Below are 19102 nucleotides of genomic sequence, written 5' to 3' on the forward strand. Positions count from 1 at the left end.
TGTATGCTAAAAATAAGATTTTACTCACCGGTAAATCTATTTCTCATAGTCCGTAGTGGATGCTGGGAACTCCGTAAGGACCATGGGGAATAGACGGGCTCCGCAGGAGACTGGGCACTCTAAAAGAAAGATTAGGTACTATCTGGTGTGCACTGGCTCCTCCCTCTATGCCCCTCCTCTAGACCTCAGTTAGGATACTGTGCCCGGAAGAGCTGACACAATAAGGAAGGATTTTGAATCCCGGGTAAGACTCATACCAGCCACACCAATCACACCATATAACTCGTGATACTATATCCAGTAAACAGTATGAAATATAACTGAGCCTCTCAACAGATGGCTCAACAATAACCCTTTAGTTAGGCAATAACTATATACAAGTATTGCAGACAATCCGCACTTGGGATGGGCGCCCAGCATCCACTACGGACTACGAGAAATAGATTTACCGGTGAGTAAAATCTTATTTTCTCTGACGTCCTAGTGGATGCTGGGAACTCCGTAAGGACCATGGGGATTATACCAAAGCTCCCAAACGGGCGGGAGAGTGCGGATGACTCTGCAGCACCGAATGAGAGAACTCAAGGTCCTCCTCAGCCAGGGTATCAAATTTGTAGAATTTAGCAAACGTGTTTGCCCCTGACCAAGTTGCAGCTCGGCAAAGTTGTAAAGCCGAGACCCCTCGGGCAGCCGCCCAAGATGAGCCCACCTTCCTTGTGGAATGGGCTTTTACTGATTTAGGATGCGGCAATCCAGCCGCAGAATGCGCCAGCTGAATTGTGCTACAAATCCAGCGCGCAATAGTCTGCTTAGAAGCAGGAGCACCTATTTTGTTGGGTGCATACAGGATAAAAAGCGAGTCAGTTTTCCTGACTCCAGCCATCCTGGAAACATAAATTTTCAAGGCCCTGACTACGTCCAGTAACTTGGAATCTTCCAAGTCCCTAGTAGCCGCAGGCACTACAATAGGTTGGTTCAAGTGAAAAGCTGATACCACCTTAGGGAGAAACTGGGGACGAGTCCTCAATTCTGCCCTATCCATATGGAAAATCAGATAAGGGCTTTTACTTGACAAAGCCGCCAATTCTGACACCCGCCTGGCCGAAGCCAAGGCCAATAACATGACCACTTTCCACGTGAGATATTTCAGATCCACAGTTTTAAGTGGCTCAAACCAATGTGATTTCAGGAAACTCAACACCACATTGAGATCCCAAGGTGCCACAGGAGGCACAAAAGGGGGCTAAATATGAAGCACTCCCTTTACAAAAGTCTGAACTTCAGGCAGTGAAGCCAGTTCTTTCTGTAAGAAAATCGACAGAGACGAAATCTAGACCTTAATGGAACCCAATTTTAGGCCCATAGTCACTCCCGACTGTAGGAAGTGCAGAAAACGACCCAGCTGAAATTCCTCTGTAGGGGCCTTCCTGGCCTCACACCACGCAACATATTTTCGCCAAATACGGTGATAATGGTTTGCGGTTACTTCTTTCCTGGCTTTTATCAGCGTAGGAATGACTTCCTCCGGAATGCCCTTTTCCTTTAGGATCCGGAATTCAACCGCCATGCCGTCAAACGCGGCCGCGGTAAGTCTTGGAACAGACAGGGCCCCTGCTGTAGCAGATCCTGTCTGAGCGGTAGAGGCCATGGGTCCTCTGATATCATTTCTTGAAGTTCTGGGTACCAAGCTCTTCTTGGCCAATCCGGAACCACGAGTATCGTTCTTACTCCTCGCCTTCTGATTATTCTCAGTACCTTTGGTATGAGAGGCAGAGGAGGGAACACATAAACCGACTGGTACACCCACGGTGTCACTAGAGCGTCCACAGCTATCGCCTGAGGGTCCCTTGACCTGGCGCAATATCTCTTTAGCTTTTTGTTGAGGCGGGACGCCATCATGTCCACCTGTGGCCTTTCCCAACGGTTTACCAACAGTTGGAAGACTTCTGGATGAAGTCCCCACTCTCCCGGGTGTAGGTCGTGTCTGCTGAGGAAGTCTGCTTCCCAGTTGTCTACTCCCGGAATGAACACTGCTGACAGTGCTATGACGTGATTTTCCGCCCATCGGAGAATCCTTGTGGCTTCTGCCATCGCCATCCTGCTTCTTGTGCCGCCCTGTCGGTTTACATGGGCGACTGCCGTGATGTTGTCTGATTGGATCAGTACCGGCTGGTTTTGAAGCAGGGGCCTTGCCTGACTTAGGGCATTGTAAATGGCCCTCAGTTCCAGAATATTTATGTGTAGGGACGACTCCTGACTTGACCAAAGTCCCTGGAAATTTCTTCCGTGTGACTGCCCCCCAGCCTCGAAGGCTGGCATCCGTGGTCACCAGGACCCAGTCCTGTATGCCGAATCTGCGGCCCACTAGAAGATGAGCACTCTGCAGCCACCACAGTAGACACACCCTGGTCCTTGGAGCCAGGGTTATCAGTCGATGCATCTGAAGATGCGATCCCGACCACTTGTCCAAGAGGTCCCACTGGAAGGTCCTTGCATGGAACCTGCCGAATGGAATTGCTTCGTATGAAGCCACCATTTTTCCCAGGACTCGTGTGCAGTGATGCACCGATACCTGTTTTGGTTTCAGGAGGTCTCTGACTAGAGATGACAGCTCCTTGGCTTTCTCCTGCGGGAGAAACACTTTTTTCTGTTCTGTGTCCAGAACCATCCCCAGGAACAGTAGGCGTGTGGAAGGAACCAGCTGTGACTTTGGAATGTTTAGAATCCAGCCATGCTGTTGTAGCACTTCCCGAGATAGTGCTACTCCGACCAACAACTGCTCCTTGGACCTCGCCTTTATAAGGAGATCGTCCAAGTACGGGATAATTAAAACTCCCCTTTTTCGAAGGAGTATCATCATTTCTGCCATTACCTTGGTAAACACCCTCGGTGCCGTGGACAGTCCTAACGGCAGTGTCTGGAATTGGTAATGGCAATCCTGTACCACAAATCTGAGGTACTCCTGGTGAGGAAGGTAAATGGGGACATGCAGGTAAGCATCCTTGATGTCCAGGGATACCATGTAATCCCACTCGTCCAGGCTTGCAATAACCGCCCTGAGCGATTCCATCTTGAACTTGAATCTTTTTATGTATGTGTTCAAGGATTTCAAATTTAAAATGGGTCTCACCGAACCGTCCGGTTACGGTACCACAACAGTGTGGAATAGTAACCCCGTCCTTGTTGAAGTAGGGGCACCTTGACTATCACCTGCTGGGAATACAGCTTGTGAATTGCCTATAGCACAGCCTCCCTGCCCGAGGGAGTTGTCGGCAAGGCAGATTTGAGGAAACGGCGGGGGGGAGACGCCTCGAATTCCAGCTTGTACCCCTGAGATACTACTTGAAGGATCCAGGGATCCACCCGTGAGCGAACCCACTGATCGCTGAAATTTTTGAGGCGGCCCCCCACCGTACCTGGCTCCGCCTGTGGAGCCCCACCGTCATGCGGCGGATTTGGAAGAAGCGGGGGAGGACTTTTGTTCCTGGGAACCTGCTGTTTGTTGCAGCTTTTTTCCCCTACCTCTGCCTCTAGACAGAAAGGACCCGCCTTTTCCCCGCCTGTTTTTCTGGGGTCGAAAGGACTGTACCTGATAATACGGCGCTTTCTTAGGCTGTGAGGGGACATGGGGCAAAAATGCTGACTTCCCAGCTGTTGCTGTGGATACTAGGTCTGAGAGACCATCCCCGAATAACTCCTCACCCTTATAAGGCAAAACTTCCATGTGCCTTTTTGAATCTGCATCCCCTGTCCACTGCAGAGTCCATAAGCCTCTCCTAGCAGAAATGGACAATGCACTTATTCTAGATGCCAGCCGGCAGATCTCCCTCTGTGCATCTCTCATGTATAAGACTGAGTCTTTTATATGCTCTACGGTTAGCAATATAGTGTCCCTGTCTAGGGTGTCAATATTTTCCGACAGGGAATCTGACCATGCAGCAGCAGCACTGCACATCCACGCTGAAGCAATAGCTGGTCTCAGTATAACACCAGTGTGTGTATATATAGACTTCAGGATAGCCTCCTGCTTTCTATCAGCAGGTTCCTTTAGGGCGGCCGTATCCGGAGACGGTAGTGCCACCTTTTTTGACAAACGTGTGAGCGCTTTATCCACCCTAGGGGGAGTTTCCCAACGTGACCTATCCTCTGGCGAGAAAGGGAACGCCATTAGTAATTTTTTTGAAATTACCAATTTTTTAATCGGGGAAAGCCCACGCTTCTTCACACACTTCATTTAATTCTTCAGATGGGGGAAAAACTATTGGTAGTTTTTTCTCCCCAAACATAATACCCTTTTTTGAGGTACCTGGGTTTATATCAGAAACGTGTAATACCTCTTTCATTGCCTCAATCATGCAACGAATGGCCCTAGTGGACATTAAATTTGACTCATCATCGTCGACACTGGTATCAGTATCCGTGTCGACATTTGTGTCTGCCATCTGAGGTAGTGGGCGCTTTAGAGCCCCTGATGGCCTTTGAGTCGCCTGGGCAGGCACGAGCTGAGAAGCCGGCTGTCCCGCATTTGGCATGTCGTCAAATTTTTTATGTAAGGAGTCGACACTTGCACGTAATTCCTTCCATAAGTCCATCCACTCAGGTGTCTGCCCCGCAGGGGGTGACATCACATTTATAGGCATCTGCTCTGCCTCCACATAAGCCTCCTCATCAAACATGTCGACACAGTCGTACCGACACACCGCACACACACAGGGAATGCTCTTAAAGGAGACAGGACCCCACAAAAGCCCTTTGGGGAGACAGAGAGAGAGTATGCCAGCACACACCAGAGCGCTATATAATGCAGGGACTAACTGAATTATGTCCCCTTATAGCTGCTATAAGTTATACTGCGCCTAAATGTAGTGCCCCCCCTCTCTTTTTTACCCTTTCTGTAGTGCAGACTGCAGGGGAGAGCCAGGGAGCTTCCTTCCAGCGGAACTGCGAGGGAGAAATGGCGCCAGTGTGCTGAGGGAGATGGCTCCGCCCCTTTTTCGGCGGACTTTTCTCACGCTTTTTTATGGATTCTGGCAGGGGTAATTACCACATATATAGCCTCTGGGGCTATATATTGTGATTATTTTGCCAGCCAAGGTGTTTTTATTGCTGCTCAGGGCGCCCCCCCCCAGCGCCCTGCACCCTCAGTGACCGGAGTGTGAAGTGTGTATGAGGAGCAATGGCGCACAGCTGCAGTGCTGTGCGCTACCTTGGTGAAGACTGAAGTCTTCTGCCGCCGATTTTCCGGACCATCTTCATGCTTCTGGCTCTGTAAGGGGGACGGCGGCGCGGCTCCGGGAACGAACACCAAGGACGGGTCCTGCGGTCGATCCCTCTGGAGCTAATGGTGTCCAGTAGCCTAAGAAGCCCAAGCTAGCTGCAAGCAGGTAGGTTCGCTTCTTCTCCCCTTAGTCCCTCGTTGCAGTGAGCCTGTTGCCAGCAGGTCTCACTGTAAAATAAAAAACCTAACATATACTTTCTTTCTAGGAGCTCAGGAGAGCCCCTAGTGTGCATCCAGCTCGGCCGGGCACAGAAATCTAACTGAGGTCTGGAGGAGGGGCATAGAGGGAGGAGCCAGTGCACACCAGATAGTACCTAATCTTTCTTTTAGAGTGCCCAGTCTCCTGCGGAGCCCGTCTATTCCCCATGGTCCTTACGGAGTTCCCAGCATCCACTAGGACGTCAGAGAAATAATGGGGAAAGACTTAACCTCCTACTCCCGGAATTAGTTAATGGGGATCAGGTGGGTTTTGTTTGTGGCCGAGAGGCAAGGGACAATAGAATCAAAGTACTCAATTTGATTCATTTGGCCAAGTCAGGTTCCCAATATTCTCCTGTCTACTGACGCTAAGAAAGAGTTTGACAGGATTAGTAGGACCTTTATGAGATCTATTCTCAGACACATCGGATTAGGTCCTCTTGCCCTTCATAGGATCCTGGCACTCTATGAAACTCCACCAGCTAGGGTTCGAGGTAATGGTGCCCTGTCAGAATAATTTCTTATTAGCAATGGTATTTGACAGGGCGGCTTGTTATCTCCATTGATATTTGTGCTATACATAGAAGCCCTAGCAAGAGCTATTATTGGCTTAGCCACATATGTCTGGAATTCAGGATGGAGATATAAAACATAAAATTGCCTTATTCATTGATGATTTGCTGGTTATCTCCAATCCTGTCACTTTTCTCCCACACCTAATGCTAGAATTTAAGAAATTTCGTAAGTTGTCCAATTGTAAAATAAATTTCTCAAAGTCTAGCGCTCTTCATATTTCTTCTTCCAAACATAGTGTCACGGGTGTCCAACATGCCTTTCCCTTCTCTTGGCATCCTACTCATAACATTAACTTGGCATTAGGCTCACTAGAAATTAATGACAACTGTTCCACACAAATTCTGTCCCTCTTCTCTCATCTAGACGCATTGATTGTAACAGTTTGCATCTAAAACAGCTCTCCTGGTTAGGCAGAATCAACGTGGTCAAAATTAACACGTTTCACAAGCTGCTTGATGATCTCCAGGCCTTGGCAATACATATCACTGATTCATGGTTTTGATTTGTTGGGTCATGTAGATAACCTAGGATTAAACATGACGTATTGTTACGGCCTACAGATGGGAGAGGTCTTCAACTCCCTAACGTCAAAAAACTATCAAACCATTCAACGTAACAGAGACCTCGAATGGCCGAGGAAAAAAGACAAAGGAGTGGGTTGCTTTTGAGGGCTTTTGTATGCACCAACATCCAAAAATAGTCCCTTGGGTACCTTCTCTTCCTAAGGACTCTCCTTTCCATCTCGTCTATACTCTCCACCTGGAAAATCCTAAGCGTCTCCAATTCAGCTCTCCTCCATGGCCCTCTAATCTCTTTTCTTGCTAACTGTAGCTTTCCCCTAGGCCTAACTCCCTATCACTTTTCCAGATGCACTCCTGCGGGTCTTTTTATAGTTAGTCAGCTGGTGTCTGCCTCTGGTGTTAAAACGATTTTCAAAGATCCAAGACAAATGTGATCACTAGTGGCACCTTACAAATTAAAATGTATTATTATTATTATTATTAATAATAATAATTTGCTGCTCTGAGTTGTGTAAAATTTAGCAAATTAGACACTAACTACGTCCAATAGACTGAGCCTTGCTGGAAGGGACTTAACTCCTTTTGAGTTGCTCTGTGTCTCTCCTCAGTCCCCTTCCCACATTAAATTAGTATCTGCACTTTACAAACTGCTGTTAGATAACCAATCTACCTCTATTCAGACCTATGCCCAGTCTTCAGAAGTAGATGCATGTTTATTTTTATCTAATATATAATGGAAAAATATTTTCCTTAAAATTTATTCTAGCTCCATCTGTGTGAAGATGACGAAAACACAATATAAGATTTTAATGCACTGGTACAGACACCCCTCCCAGCTACATGTTATGTTTCCATCTATTCCCAGTACATGTTGGCGATGCTCTACTGTTATAGGCACCCTGTTCCATATCTGGTGGGAGTGCCCCAATCTATCAAATCTGTAGCCAGATGTCATCACTATATCCTAGCTAATTTTAAATATAAAACATAATTCATAAAAATATGTTCATACAATCAACAAATAAACATGACCTCTGAGGAAGCCGCTGACCCCTAGAGAAGGCGGAGAACCGTGTCAGAAGCCCCCATTGCACGCTGCACAAGCCGGCACGGTCTCCTCAACTGTGAGGAGGATACTATCCCTGAATGGCTATCTCTCCAGGTGACCTAAAAAAGGGAACCCATAAGGGATGCAGAGACATCAGGACCTCTCCAGTTGTTAAGTGAGTGGGTTGCAACCCAAGACCTTTTTAACGGATACTAATTGTCTGGCCAGGACTAAGAACTGTTGCAAAGTAGTGCATGTTTATGAACAGTCAGTGTATGGAATCCTCCCAATAAGAGACTATCTCCGCTAGCCCCAGATTGGTAAATACCAGAGGAACTTGTCCATTTGTGGACTTTTTTTTAAAGACTGCACAGCTATTGAGAATGAGGGAAAGTAAAATTATGCTCCTATTATCATGGTTGTTGCTGGTTATCTACTTTTTGCTCAGAATTTGGCATTTTATGTATATATATCTAAGTGTCTTGTAATGCCGGACGGTTTTTGTTGATTGTATGGGCATATTTTTATGAATTAGGTCTTATTATTGGTGAAATCATTAACATCCAATTCTCTTGTCAGCGCTGTCTTGCTCCTATTTTTTCTCAGTGCATTATACCAGGGAGAAGTATAGCCCTGGGTTGGACGGCAGCAGATTGAGGACTGAATGCCAATTAAGACTTGATTGGATTAATTATAAATAGTATGCAATAAGAAAGTTTTTTTTTTTTTTTTTTTTTTTACACACACACCTATTTATCTATATCTTCCCCACCTTCTGGCAGGCGCAAAATCTCCTTCTTGCCTGTGTGTCTTTAATTTTAAATATGCACGTACCCATGAACCCTGTTTTCTGTTTGCTTTGCCATTCCCCGATACCGGTGACAAAGTAAAAAAAAATAAGAATTTACTTACCGATAATTCTATTTCTCGTAGTCCGTAGTGGATGCTGGGGACTCAGTCAGGACCATGGGGAACAGCGGCTCCGCAGGAGACAGGGCACAAAAATAAAGCTTTAGGATTAGGTGGTGTGTACTGGCTCCTCCCCCTATGACCCTCCTCCAAGCCTCAGTTAGGATACTGTGCCCGGACGAGCGTACACAATAAGGAAGGATATTGAATCCCGGGTAAGACTCATACCAGCCACACCAATCACACCGTATAACTTGTGATCTGAACCCAATTAACAGTATGACAAACGTAGGAGCCTCTGAACAGACGGCTCACAACAAATAACAACCCGATTTTTTTGTAACAATAACTATGTACAAGTATTGCAGACAATCCGCACTTGGGATGGGCGCCCAGCATCCACTACGGACTACGAGAAATAGAATTATCGGTAAGTAAATTCTTATTTTCTCTAACGTCCTAAGTGGATGCTGGGGACTCCGTCAGGACCATGGGGATTATACCAAAGCTCCCAAACGGGTGGGAGAGTGCGGATGACTCTGCAGCACCGAATGAGAGAACTCAAGGTCCTCCTCAGCCAGGGTATCAAATTTGTAGAATTTTGCAAACGTGTTTGCCCCTGACCAAGTAGCAGCTCGGCAGAGTTGTAATGCCGAGACCCCCCGGGCAGCCGCCCAGGATGAGCCCACTTTCCTTGTGGAATGGGCCTTGACAGATTTAGGTTGTGGCAAGCCTGCCACAGAATGTGCAAGTTGAATTGTGCTACAAATCCAACGAGCAATCGTCTGCTTAGAAGCAGGAGCACCCATCTTGTTGGGTGCATACAATATAAACAGTGAGTCAGACTTTCTGACTCCCGCCGTTCTTGAAATATATATTTTCAATGCCCGGACCACGTCCAACAACTTGGAATCCTCCAACTCGTTAGTAGCCGCAGGCACCACAATAGGCTGGTTCAGGTGAAACGCTGACACCACCTTAGGCAGAAAATGAGGACGCGTCCGCAGTTCTGCCCTGTCCGTATGGAAAATCAGATATGGGCTCTTATATGATAAAGCCGCCAATTCTGATACTCTCCTGGCTGAAGCCAGGGCCAGTAGCATGGTTACTTTCCATGTAAGATACTTCAACTCCACCGATTTGAGCGGCTCAAACCAATGGGATTTGAGAAAATCCAAGACTACATTAAGATCCCACGGTGCCACTGGGGGCTGTATATGTAGTACTCCTTTTACAAAAGTCTGGACTTCAGGAACTGAAGCCAATTCTTTCTGGAAGAAAATCGACAGGGCCGAAATTTGAACCTTAATGGACCCCAATTTGAGGCCCATAGACAATCCTGTTTGCAGGAAATGTAGGAATCGACCCAGTTGAAATTCCTCCGTGGGGGCCTTCCTGGCCTCACACCACGCAACATATTTTCTCCAAATGCGGTGATAATGTTGTGCAGTCACCTCCTTCCTGGCTTTTACCAGTGTAGGAATGACCTCTTCCGGAATGCCTTTTTCCCTTAGAATTCGGCGTTCAACCGCCATGCCGTCAAACGCAGCCGCGGTAAGTCTTGGAATAGACACGGTCCCTGCTGAAGCAGGTCCCGTCTTAGAGGTAGAGGCCACGGATCCTCCGTGAGCATCTCTTGAAGTTCCGGGTACCAAGTTCTTCTTGGCCAATCCGGAGCCACTAGTATCGTTCTTACTCCCTTTTGCCGTATAATTCTCAGTACTTTTGGTATGAGAGGCAGAGGAGGGAACACATACACTGACTGGAACACCCACGGTGTTACCAGAGCGTCCACAGCTATTGCCTGAGGATCTCTTGACCTGGCGCAATACCTGTCCAGTTTTTTGTTGAGGCGGGACGCCATCATATCCACCATTGGTTTTTCCCAACGGTTCACAATCATGTGGAAGACTTCTGGATGAAGTCCCCACTCTCCCGGGTGTAGATCGTGTCTGCTGAGGAAGTCTGCTTCCCAGTTGTCCACTCCCGGAATGAATACTGCTGACAGTGCTATCACATGATCTTCCGCCCAGCGAAGAATCCTTGCAGCTTCTGCCATTGCTGTCCTGCTTCTTGTGCCGCCCTGTCTGTTTACGTGGGCGACTGCCGTGATGTTGTCCGACTGGATCAACACCGGCTGACCCTGAAGCAGGGGTTTTGCCAGACTTAGAGCATTGTAAATCGCTCTTAGCTCCAGTATATTTATGTGAAGAGACATCTCCAGGCTTGACCATACTCCCTGGAAGTTTCTTCCCTGTGTGACCGCTCCCCAGCCTCTCAGACTGGCATCCGTGGTCACCAGGACCCAGTCCTGTATGCCGAATCTGCGGCCCTCTAACAGATGAGCACTCTGCAACCACCACAGAAGAGACACCCTTGTCCGTGGCGATAAGGTTATCCGCTGATGCATCTGCAGATGCGATCCGGACCATTTGTCCAGCAGATCCCACTGAAAAGTTCGTGCGTGGAATCTGCCGAATGGAATCGCTTCGTAAGAAGCCACCATCTTTCCCAGGACTCTTGTGCATTGATGCACAGACACTGTCCCTGGTTTTAGGAGGTTCCTGACAAGTTCGGATAACTCCCTGGCTTTCTCCTCCGGAAGAAACACCTTTTTCTGAACCGTGTCCAGAATCATTCCCAGGAACAGCAGACGTGTCGTCGGGGTCAACTGAGATTTTGGAAAATTCAGAATCCACCCGTGTTGTTGCAGCACTAGTTGGGTTAGTGCTACTCCGTCTTCCAGCTGTTCTCTGGACCTTGCCCTTATCAGGAGATCGTCCAAGTAAGGGATAATTAATACGCCTCTTCTTCGTAGAAGGATCATCATTTCGGCCATTACCTTGGTAAAGACCCGAGGTGCCGTGGACAATCCAAACGGCAGCGTCTGAAACTGATAATGACAGTTTTGCACCACGAACCTGAGGTACCCTTGATGTGAAGGGCAAATTGGGACATGCAGGTAAGCATCCTTTATGTCCAGGGACACCATAAAGTCCCCTTCTTCCAGATTCGCTATCACTGCTCTGAGTGACTCCATCTTGAACTTGAATTTTTGTATGTACAGGTTCAAAGATTTCAGATTTAGAATAGGTCTTACCGAGCCGTCCGGCTTCGGTACCACAAATAGCGTGGAGTAATACCCCTTTCCCTGTTGTAGGAGGGGTACCTTGACTATCACCTGCTGAGAAAACAGCTTGTGAATGGCTTCCAATACCGTCGCCCTGTCTGAGGGAGACGTTGGCAAAGCAGACTTTAGGAACCGGCGAGGGGGAGACTTCTCGAATTCCAACCTGTAACCCTGAGATACTACCTGCAGAATCCAGGGGTCCACCTGTGAGCAAGCCCACTGTGCGCTGAAATTCTTGAGTCGACCCCCCACCGCTCCTGAGTCCGCTTGTAAGGCCCCAGCGTCATGCTGAGGGCTTTGCAGAACCCTGGGAGGGCTTCTGTTCCTGGGCAGGGGCTGCTTGCTGCCCTCTCTTACCCCTTCCTCTGCCCCGAGGCAGATATGACTGTCCTTTTGTCCGCTTGTTCTTATAGGACCGAAAGGACTGCGGCTGAAAAGACGGTGTCTTTTTCTGTTGGGAGGGGGTCTGAGGTAAAAAAGTGGATTTTCCGGCAGTTACCGTGGCCACCAGATCCGATAGACCGACGCCAAATAATTCCTCCCCTTTATACGGCAATACTTCCATATGTCGTTTGGAATCCGCATCACCTGACCACTGTCGCGTCCATAAACTCCTTCTGGCAGATATGGACATCGCATTTACTCTCGATGCCAGAGTGCAAATATCTCTCTGCGCATCTCGCATATAAAGGAAAGCATCCTTTAATTGCTCTATAGTCAATAAAATACTGTCCCTATCCAGGGTATCAATATTTTCAGTCAGGGAATCCAACCAGACGACCCCAGCACTGCACATCCAGGCTGAGGCGATGGCTGGTCGCAGTATAACACCAGTATGTGTGTATATACTTTTTAGGGTAGTTTCCAGTCTCCTATCCGCTGGATCCCTGAGGGCGGCCGTATCAGGAGACGGTAACGCCACTTGTTTTGATAAGCGTGTGAGCGCCTTATCCACCCTAGGGGGTGTTTCCCAGCGCGCCCTAACCTCTGGCGGGAAAGGGTATAATGCTAATAACTTTTTTGAAATTAGCATTTTTCTATCTGGGTTAACCCACGCTTCATCACATACATCATTTAATTCCTCTGATTCAGGAAAAACTACAGGTAGTTTTTTTTACCCCCCACATAATACCCCTTTTTGTGGTACTTGCAGTATCAGAGATATGCAAAGCCTCCTTCATTGCCGTGATCATATAACGTGTGGCCCTACTTGAAAATACGTTTGTTTCATCACCGTCGACACTAGATTCAGTGTCAGTGTCTGGGTCTGTGTCGACCGACTGAGGTAAAGGGCGCTTTACAGCCCCTGACGGTGTCTGAGACGCCTGGGCAGGTACTAACTGGTTTGCCGGCCGTCTCATGTCGTCAACTGATTTTTGTAATGTGCTGACATTATCACGTAATTCCATAAACAAAGCCATCCATTCCGGTGTCGACTCCCTGGGGGGTGACATCACCATTATCGGCAATTGCTCTGCCTCCACGCCAACATCGTCCTCATACATGTCGACACACACGTACCGACACACAGCAGACACACAGGGAATGCTCTTATCGAAGACAGGACCCCACTAGCCCTTTGGGGAGACAGAGGGAGAGTTTGCCAGCACACACCCAAGCGCTATAATATATATGGGAACAACCTTATATAAGTGTTGTTCCTTATAGCAGCTTAAATATATCCAATATATCGCCAAAAAATGCCCCCCCTCTCTGTTTTACCCTGTTTCTGTAGTGCAGTGCAGGGGAGAGTCCTGGGAGCCTTCCTCACAGCGGAGCTGAGCAGGAAAATGGCGCTGTGTGCTGAGGAGAATAAGCCCCGCCCCCTATTTCGGCGGGCTTTCCTCCCGTAGTTTTAGATAACTGGCATGGGTGTATATGTGATGGCTATATGTGATAATGGCTATATGTGATGTATTCTTTTGCCATAAGGTATTAAAATATTGCTGCCCAGGGCGCCCCCAGCAGCGCCCTGCACCCTCCGTGACCGCTTGGTGTGAAGTGTGTGACAACAATGGCGCACAGCTGCAGTGCTGTGCGCTACCTTCATGAAGACTGAAGAGTCTTCTGCCGCCTGTTTCCGGACCTTCAATCTTCAGCATCTGTAAGGGGGGTCGGCGGCGCGGCTCCGGGAAGAACCCCAGGGTGAGACCTGTGTTCCGACTCCCTCTGGAGCTAATGGTGTCCAGTAGCCTAAGAAACCAATCCATCCTGCACGCAGGTGAGTTGAAATTCTCTCTCGATGCAGTGAGCCTGTTGCCAGCAGGACTCACTGAAAATAAAAAACCTAAAAAACTTTTTCTAAGCAGCTCTTTAGGAGAGCCACCTAGATTGCACCCTGCTCGGACGGGCACAAAAACCTAACTGAGGCTTGGAGGAGGGTCATAGGGGGAGGAGCCAGTACACACCACCTAATCCTAAAGCTTTATTTTTGTGCCCTGTCTCCTGCGGAGCCGCTATTCCCCATGGTCCTGACGGAGTCCCCAGCATCCACTTAGGACGTTAGAGAAAAGTCACTACTTTGCCGCCTTGGTTATATCTATATTATAGAATTCTCCCATACCTCTTACGCACAAGGACTGGTTAAAAGGACTCTTAAAAAAAAAACGAGATTATTTTTTGTCTGTGGAAGACATCTTACCCTCTGCAAACATACCGATTTCACCAGCACATAATTTCTCTGGGTAGAATATGTCTTCTGATGATTATAAGACATGAGTCCATGATCTGAATTATTTGGACATTTATACCACCTGCTTACTGTCAGGCTTTGGTTGTCATATACCCTTCCTAGTATACTCTCCACTGAGCCTGCAGCACGGCAAGCGCAGCGAGCCCGCAAGGGGACTTATGGCGCTCACCCCGTTGCCGGCATTCTGGCGGGCGGGATGCCACTGTCGAAATAGTGACAGCTAGCATCCCGTCCGCTGGGAATATATATGTATTCCCTTAAGAGAGGGGTGAAAAGGATGGCACACTTTGTTACATGCAATGTTCAAGTCTGTTATGATAAACCGATAAATCCTTAACACAGCAGACTGGAGAAAGGAGGGATATAACAAGATATGTGGCCATCTCCTGAGACAATGTTAAAAAAATTGTTATAGGGAGAAGCAGGAGATTATAAGTGCCTGGCTTTTAGAAGGTGGAACTAAACCATTATCTGTGTCCCTAAACTGCTGATGGAGAAACAAACCCATCTACCTCATTCGCAGGAAACCTGAGCTTGTACATTGTACTTGCCTATACATACTACACTGATACTTATGTGCAATGAGCAGTAAAATACAATGTGGGCCCAGGTTCGCTGGGGCATAGTAATATGAGTGCTCAAAGCATTCATGCGTTACTAGTTTTAAGTAAAAGGGAAAAATAAATAAAAAGAAAAAAGCAAAAACAAAAAAGGAATAAGAGATGATGGATGGTTGAAAGATTTCCAGAAATCATTGGTATATGACTAGCTACTATTAATAAAAATCCTTTACATGAGGTAATGTGATTGAAAGTACTCCAATTGCAACCAGCAGCAAACTCAGCGGATCTCGCCCTCAAGTTCTGCTTAGTAAAGTGGAACAAGCTGGAATGGATAAAGACTAACAGGTCAATATAGTTCTATACTTCAATACTTGGACACACTGGGATCAGGTGCTGCGAATCGAGGTTGGTGTCCAACAGCTGTACTAGTTTCATTGAGGAAATCAAGACAAAATTATTTTAGAGAGCTCTTGTCAAGTAGTAATAATAATAAAAAAGACTTGGACACTAACCTGGTTATGATCAGGGAAAGGTATAATAGAAGCACAGACTCCTAGGATCATAGATGGGTGAATTTCACAGTGTGTATAGGTTGAACAATAAGCCACACCCTTTTCTTGCAAGTCGTCAGGTGTCATAGCAAGCATAACAGTCTCCTCTTCCAGGGTATCAATATATTCCACAACACCACTGGCTACAAGGTCCTGCCAACTAAATATATGTATTAGAATAATAATTAGTATTAATTCTTTAAACTGTAGCTAGGGAAAGAAAAATAATGATAAATAGCTTATTCATGTTTATTTAAACATTCGAAAATATATAACTCACCATAAAATCTCTTCCTCAGAGTCCATCTGGGGGACGCTGCGTCATTACCTCTGGGTTACAGTGTGTGCTATGGAGTTTGGCACTAAAATAAATAAAAAGTAACTACTCCCCCTCTAACCCCTCCCACCTCCAACAGCACCTCAGCAGTAACTTAGTCTACTCTTAGCAAAGCCGCACAGAGGAAGAACACAACAAAAGAATCAGGAGAAGACAAGGAAAAAAAAGGAAAAAAAAAAAAAAGAACGATGCCAATAGGCAAAAAACAAATGGCAAGAAACCATACAAATGAGTGAGGGACCGCAGCAACCCCAGATGGACTCCGATGAAGAGATTTTACTGTGAGTAAAAATCCAATTTCCTCTTTCTTCTGAGAATTCTCAAAGCAAGCTAAGAGGTACGGTGCCACATCTGGCAGGGCAGTACGCAAGATTTCCCACCCAAACCATGCGTCCTTCATACCAAGCGTTTGGAAATGGTACAGTATGGTAAAAATGTGCGAAGACAACTAGGTCACTGCCCTGCACAGCTGCTCCACAGAGCACCACAGCACAAGAAGCACAAACAGTACAAGTCAAATGAGCTTGCAGCGGGGTCAGAACAGGAACATCAGAAGACAAATAAGCCTGACAAATGCCAGAAACGACCCAACGAGCAGTGATGTATTTACAGGCCGGCCAACACCGCTTGGTTACATCAACGAGAACTAACAAAGACTCCGTACGCCGATCAGGAGACATACGTGTCAGATAAATTTAAAACCTGGAGAACATCCAATAAAGCCAGCGAAGAAGACTCCAGCAAAGACTAACAATGTCTGGATTAAGATGGAATGCAGACAGCAGCATAGGGAGAAAATAAGGTTTTATGCTGGGTACACACTTGGCAATCGTCCAGTGTGTATGCTCTATATTGTTAACGATGTACAATATCCTTAGTGCTTTCCTTGAAATCTAAAAGATATTGTACAAGACTGCATGCTCTTGGATGTGGCCGGGTCAGTGTGTATGAACAATATTGTTTACGGGGAAAATCTTGCATGATGTCACATCTGATGTGCATTGGTGTGTACCCAGCCTTAGTCTGAATCACCCTATATGAATGGAAAATGATCACAGGAGGCTTGCAAGACAATGGCGCCAACTAGGATACTCTGTGAGCGAACGTAATGGCAAAGAGAAACACCACCTTCAAAGTGAGGAATCGCATGTCGACAGAATCGAGAGGCGGGAAAGAAGACTTTTGGAGCGCAATCAAGACCAGCTGCAAGTCCCAGGGAGGGGCAGGAGGAACATATGGGAGGTAATATATGAAGAAATCCCTGAAGAAAGGTTGAACGTCAGGAAGTTTAGCTAAAGTCCTCTAGGAATAGGATAGACAAGGTCAAAAACAGCCCCTTTAAGGGAACAAAGGCGAAGGCCTTTAGTCAAACAGTCTTGAAAGAATGACCAAAGGCGCGGCAAACAAAAAGACCCAAAAAGATGTTAACGCTAACACCAAGAGATGTACAATATTCAAACCTGGTGAGAAATTCTTGATGTGAGGGGATTGCAGGCCTGAATCGTAGTCCGAACCATCAACCGAAACAAGCCTTTAGCCATTAGGATGAAGATTTTAAAAGCCAGTCAATGTAAACTTTGGCTTCGGTATGGACCTTGAAGGAGGAGATCTGGCCGAATAGGAAGACTGTAAGGAACCTCTGCCAACATGCTGCGACGGATATACGACTGGTGACGGGGCCAGTCTGGAGTGATCAAAAAGACTGGAACAGCCTCTTGCCGAATGCGTTGGAGCACTCATGGAATCAGGCGGAAACAAGTACCCAAGGCAAAACTGCCAAGGTGCTTTCACGGTATCCATGAGAACTGCCTGAGGATCTCGTGAGGGAGCACCATAACGAAGAAGTTTTCTAGTCAGATGAGACACCTCAGGATCGATATTGGACAGCCCTCACTTACTGGTTGAGCTACCATTCCCTGTTATGAACGGTGTGGGAACTAAGAAACACTTCCTAGTTTTCCACCCCCGGGGTGAACAGTCGATATTGTTGGAATCCACACAACGTAGAATGTGAGAAACCTCACTCATGAACCTCCAGCTGCTAGTTCTGCCTTGCTTGATGAACAGTGATGCTAGAAAGTTTGTGAAACCTTCAACATTTTCTATATTTTTGCTGAGATTTGGCAAAAGTCCTAAAAATAGATAAAAAGAACCAAATCAAACTAACGAGACAAAAAAAATTAAGATGTGCTCATTTTTTTATTGAGGAAAATTATTCAATATCACATATCTGAGAGTGGCAAAAGTATGTGAACCTTAGGCTTAGCAGATATTTTGAAGGTAAAACTAGAGTCAGGAATTTTTCATCTATGGGATGACAATCAAGTGTGAGTGGACAACCTGCCCTTTTATAAGAACAGGGATCTATGAAAGTGTAATGTTCACAACAAATGTTTGTGAAAGAACATCATGCCAAAAACAAAAGGACTGGCAGGTTTCAACAGAAAGGTGGAACAGTCATCTGTCCAACAACACAGAATCTGCGATTGATGATTCCGAGCATGGAACTGAGAGAATGGTATTGTCTTGAAGGACGCCACCATCTTGCCAAGTAATTGCATACACCAGAGAACTGGCACTAGTGGCAATTGTAAGAGATTGCGCACTCTGGACCGGAGATCCTGAACCTTGACCTGCGGAAGAAGAACTCGCTAACACATGGTGTTTAACAGAAGGACACACCATCTTCTGAGAAAGGAGGAGTCTGGACTTGGGAAAGTTCACCAACCAGCCGAAGGACTGAAAAGTGTCCAGGGTCAGCTGCAGATGTTGACAAAGGAGGAAGTCGGAGGAAGCCTTCAGCAACAGATCATCCAAATATGGAATAATGTGCACTCTGGCATAACTCAGCAAGGAAACCATGTGAGCAATGATTTTTGTGAACACCTGGGAGACATAGAAAGACCAAAGGGAAGGGCTTGAAATAAAAAATGCCAGGGTCCCACAGCAAAAGGCAGAAGGTGATAATGGCATTTCCATATAGGAACATGGTGGTAGGCATCTTTGAGGTCTATGGAAGCCAAAAATTCTCCGGCTTCCATGGCGCTGATGACTGAGCGTAGAGACTCCATTTTGAACTTTTCCAACTGAAGGAAAGGATTCAACAATTTCAGAATGAGGATGATATGGAATGAACAGTCTGGCTTGACCACGAGAAAAAGACTGGAATAAAACTCCAGATCTTGTTGGTGATTAGGAACCGGAACTATGCCGGAGTCGGAAAGGAAGAAAAAGTTGAAGAGCCCTTCTTCTGGAAGTATTCTGAGGAAGAGGAGTTACAAAAAAAAAAAAAAACCTGC

The 19102-nt window shown here is 46.6% G+C and overlaps 1 protein-coding gene across 1 annotated transcript in view; it reads right to left on the bottom strand.

Annotated features, from left to right (window-relative positions):
* Window positions 1-19102, bottom strand: part of POLR2B (RNA polymerase II subunit B) — a 406055-nt gene that overhangs the window by 97604 nt on the left and 289349 nt on the right. Inside the window, exon 15 of the mRNA XM_063915211.1 lies at window positions 15428-15626. Within this exon, the coding sequence (XP_063771281.1) occupies window positions 15428-15626 (199 nt within the window). The remainder of the gene's footprint in view (window positions 1-15427; window positions 15627-19102) is intronic.

Source organism: Pseudophryne corroboree, chromosome 1 (assembly GCF_028390025.1).
Source record: "Pseudophryne corroboree isolate aPseCor3 chromosome 1, aPseCor3.hap2, whole genome shotgun sequence".
Taxonomy (NCBI): Eukaryota; Metazoa; Chordata; class Amphibia; order Anura; family Myobatrachidae; genus Pseudophryne; species Pseudophryne corroboree.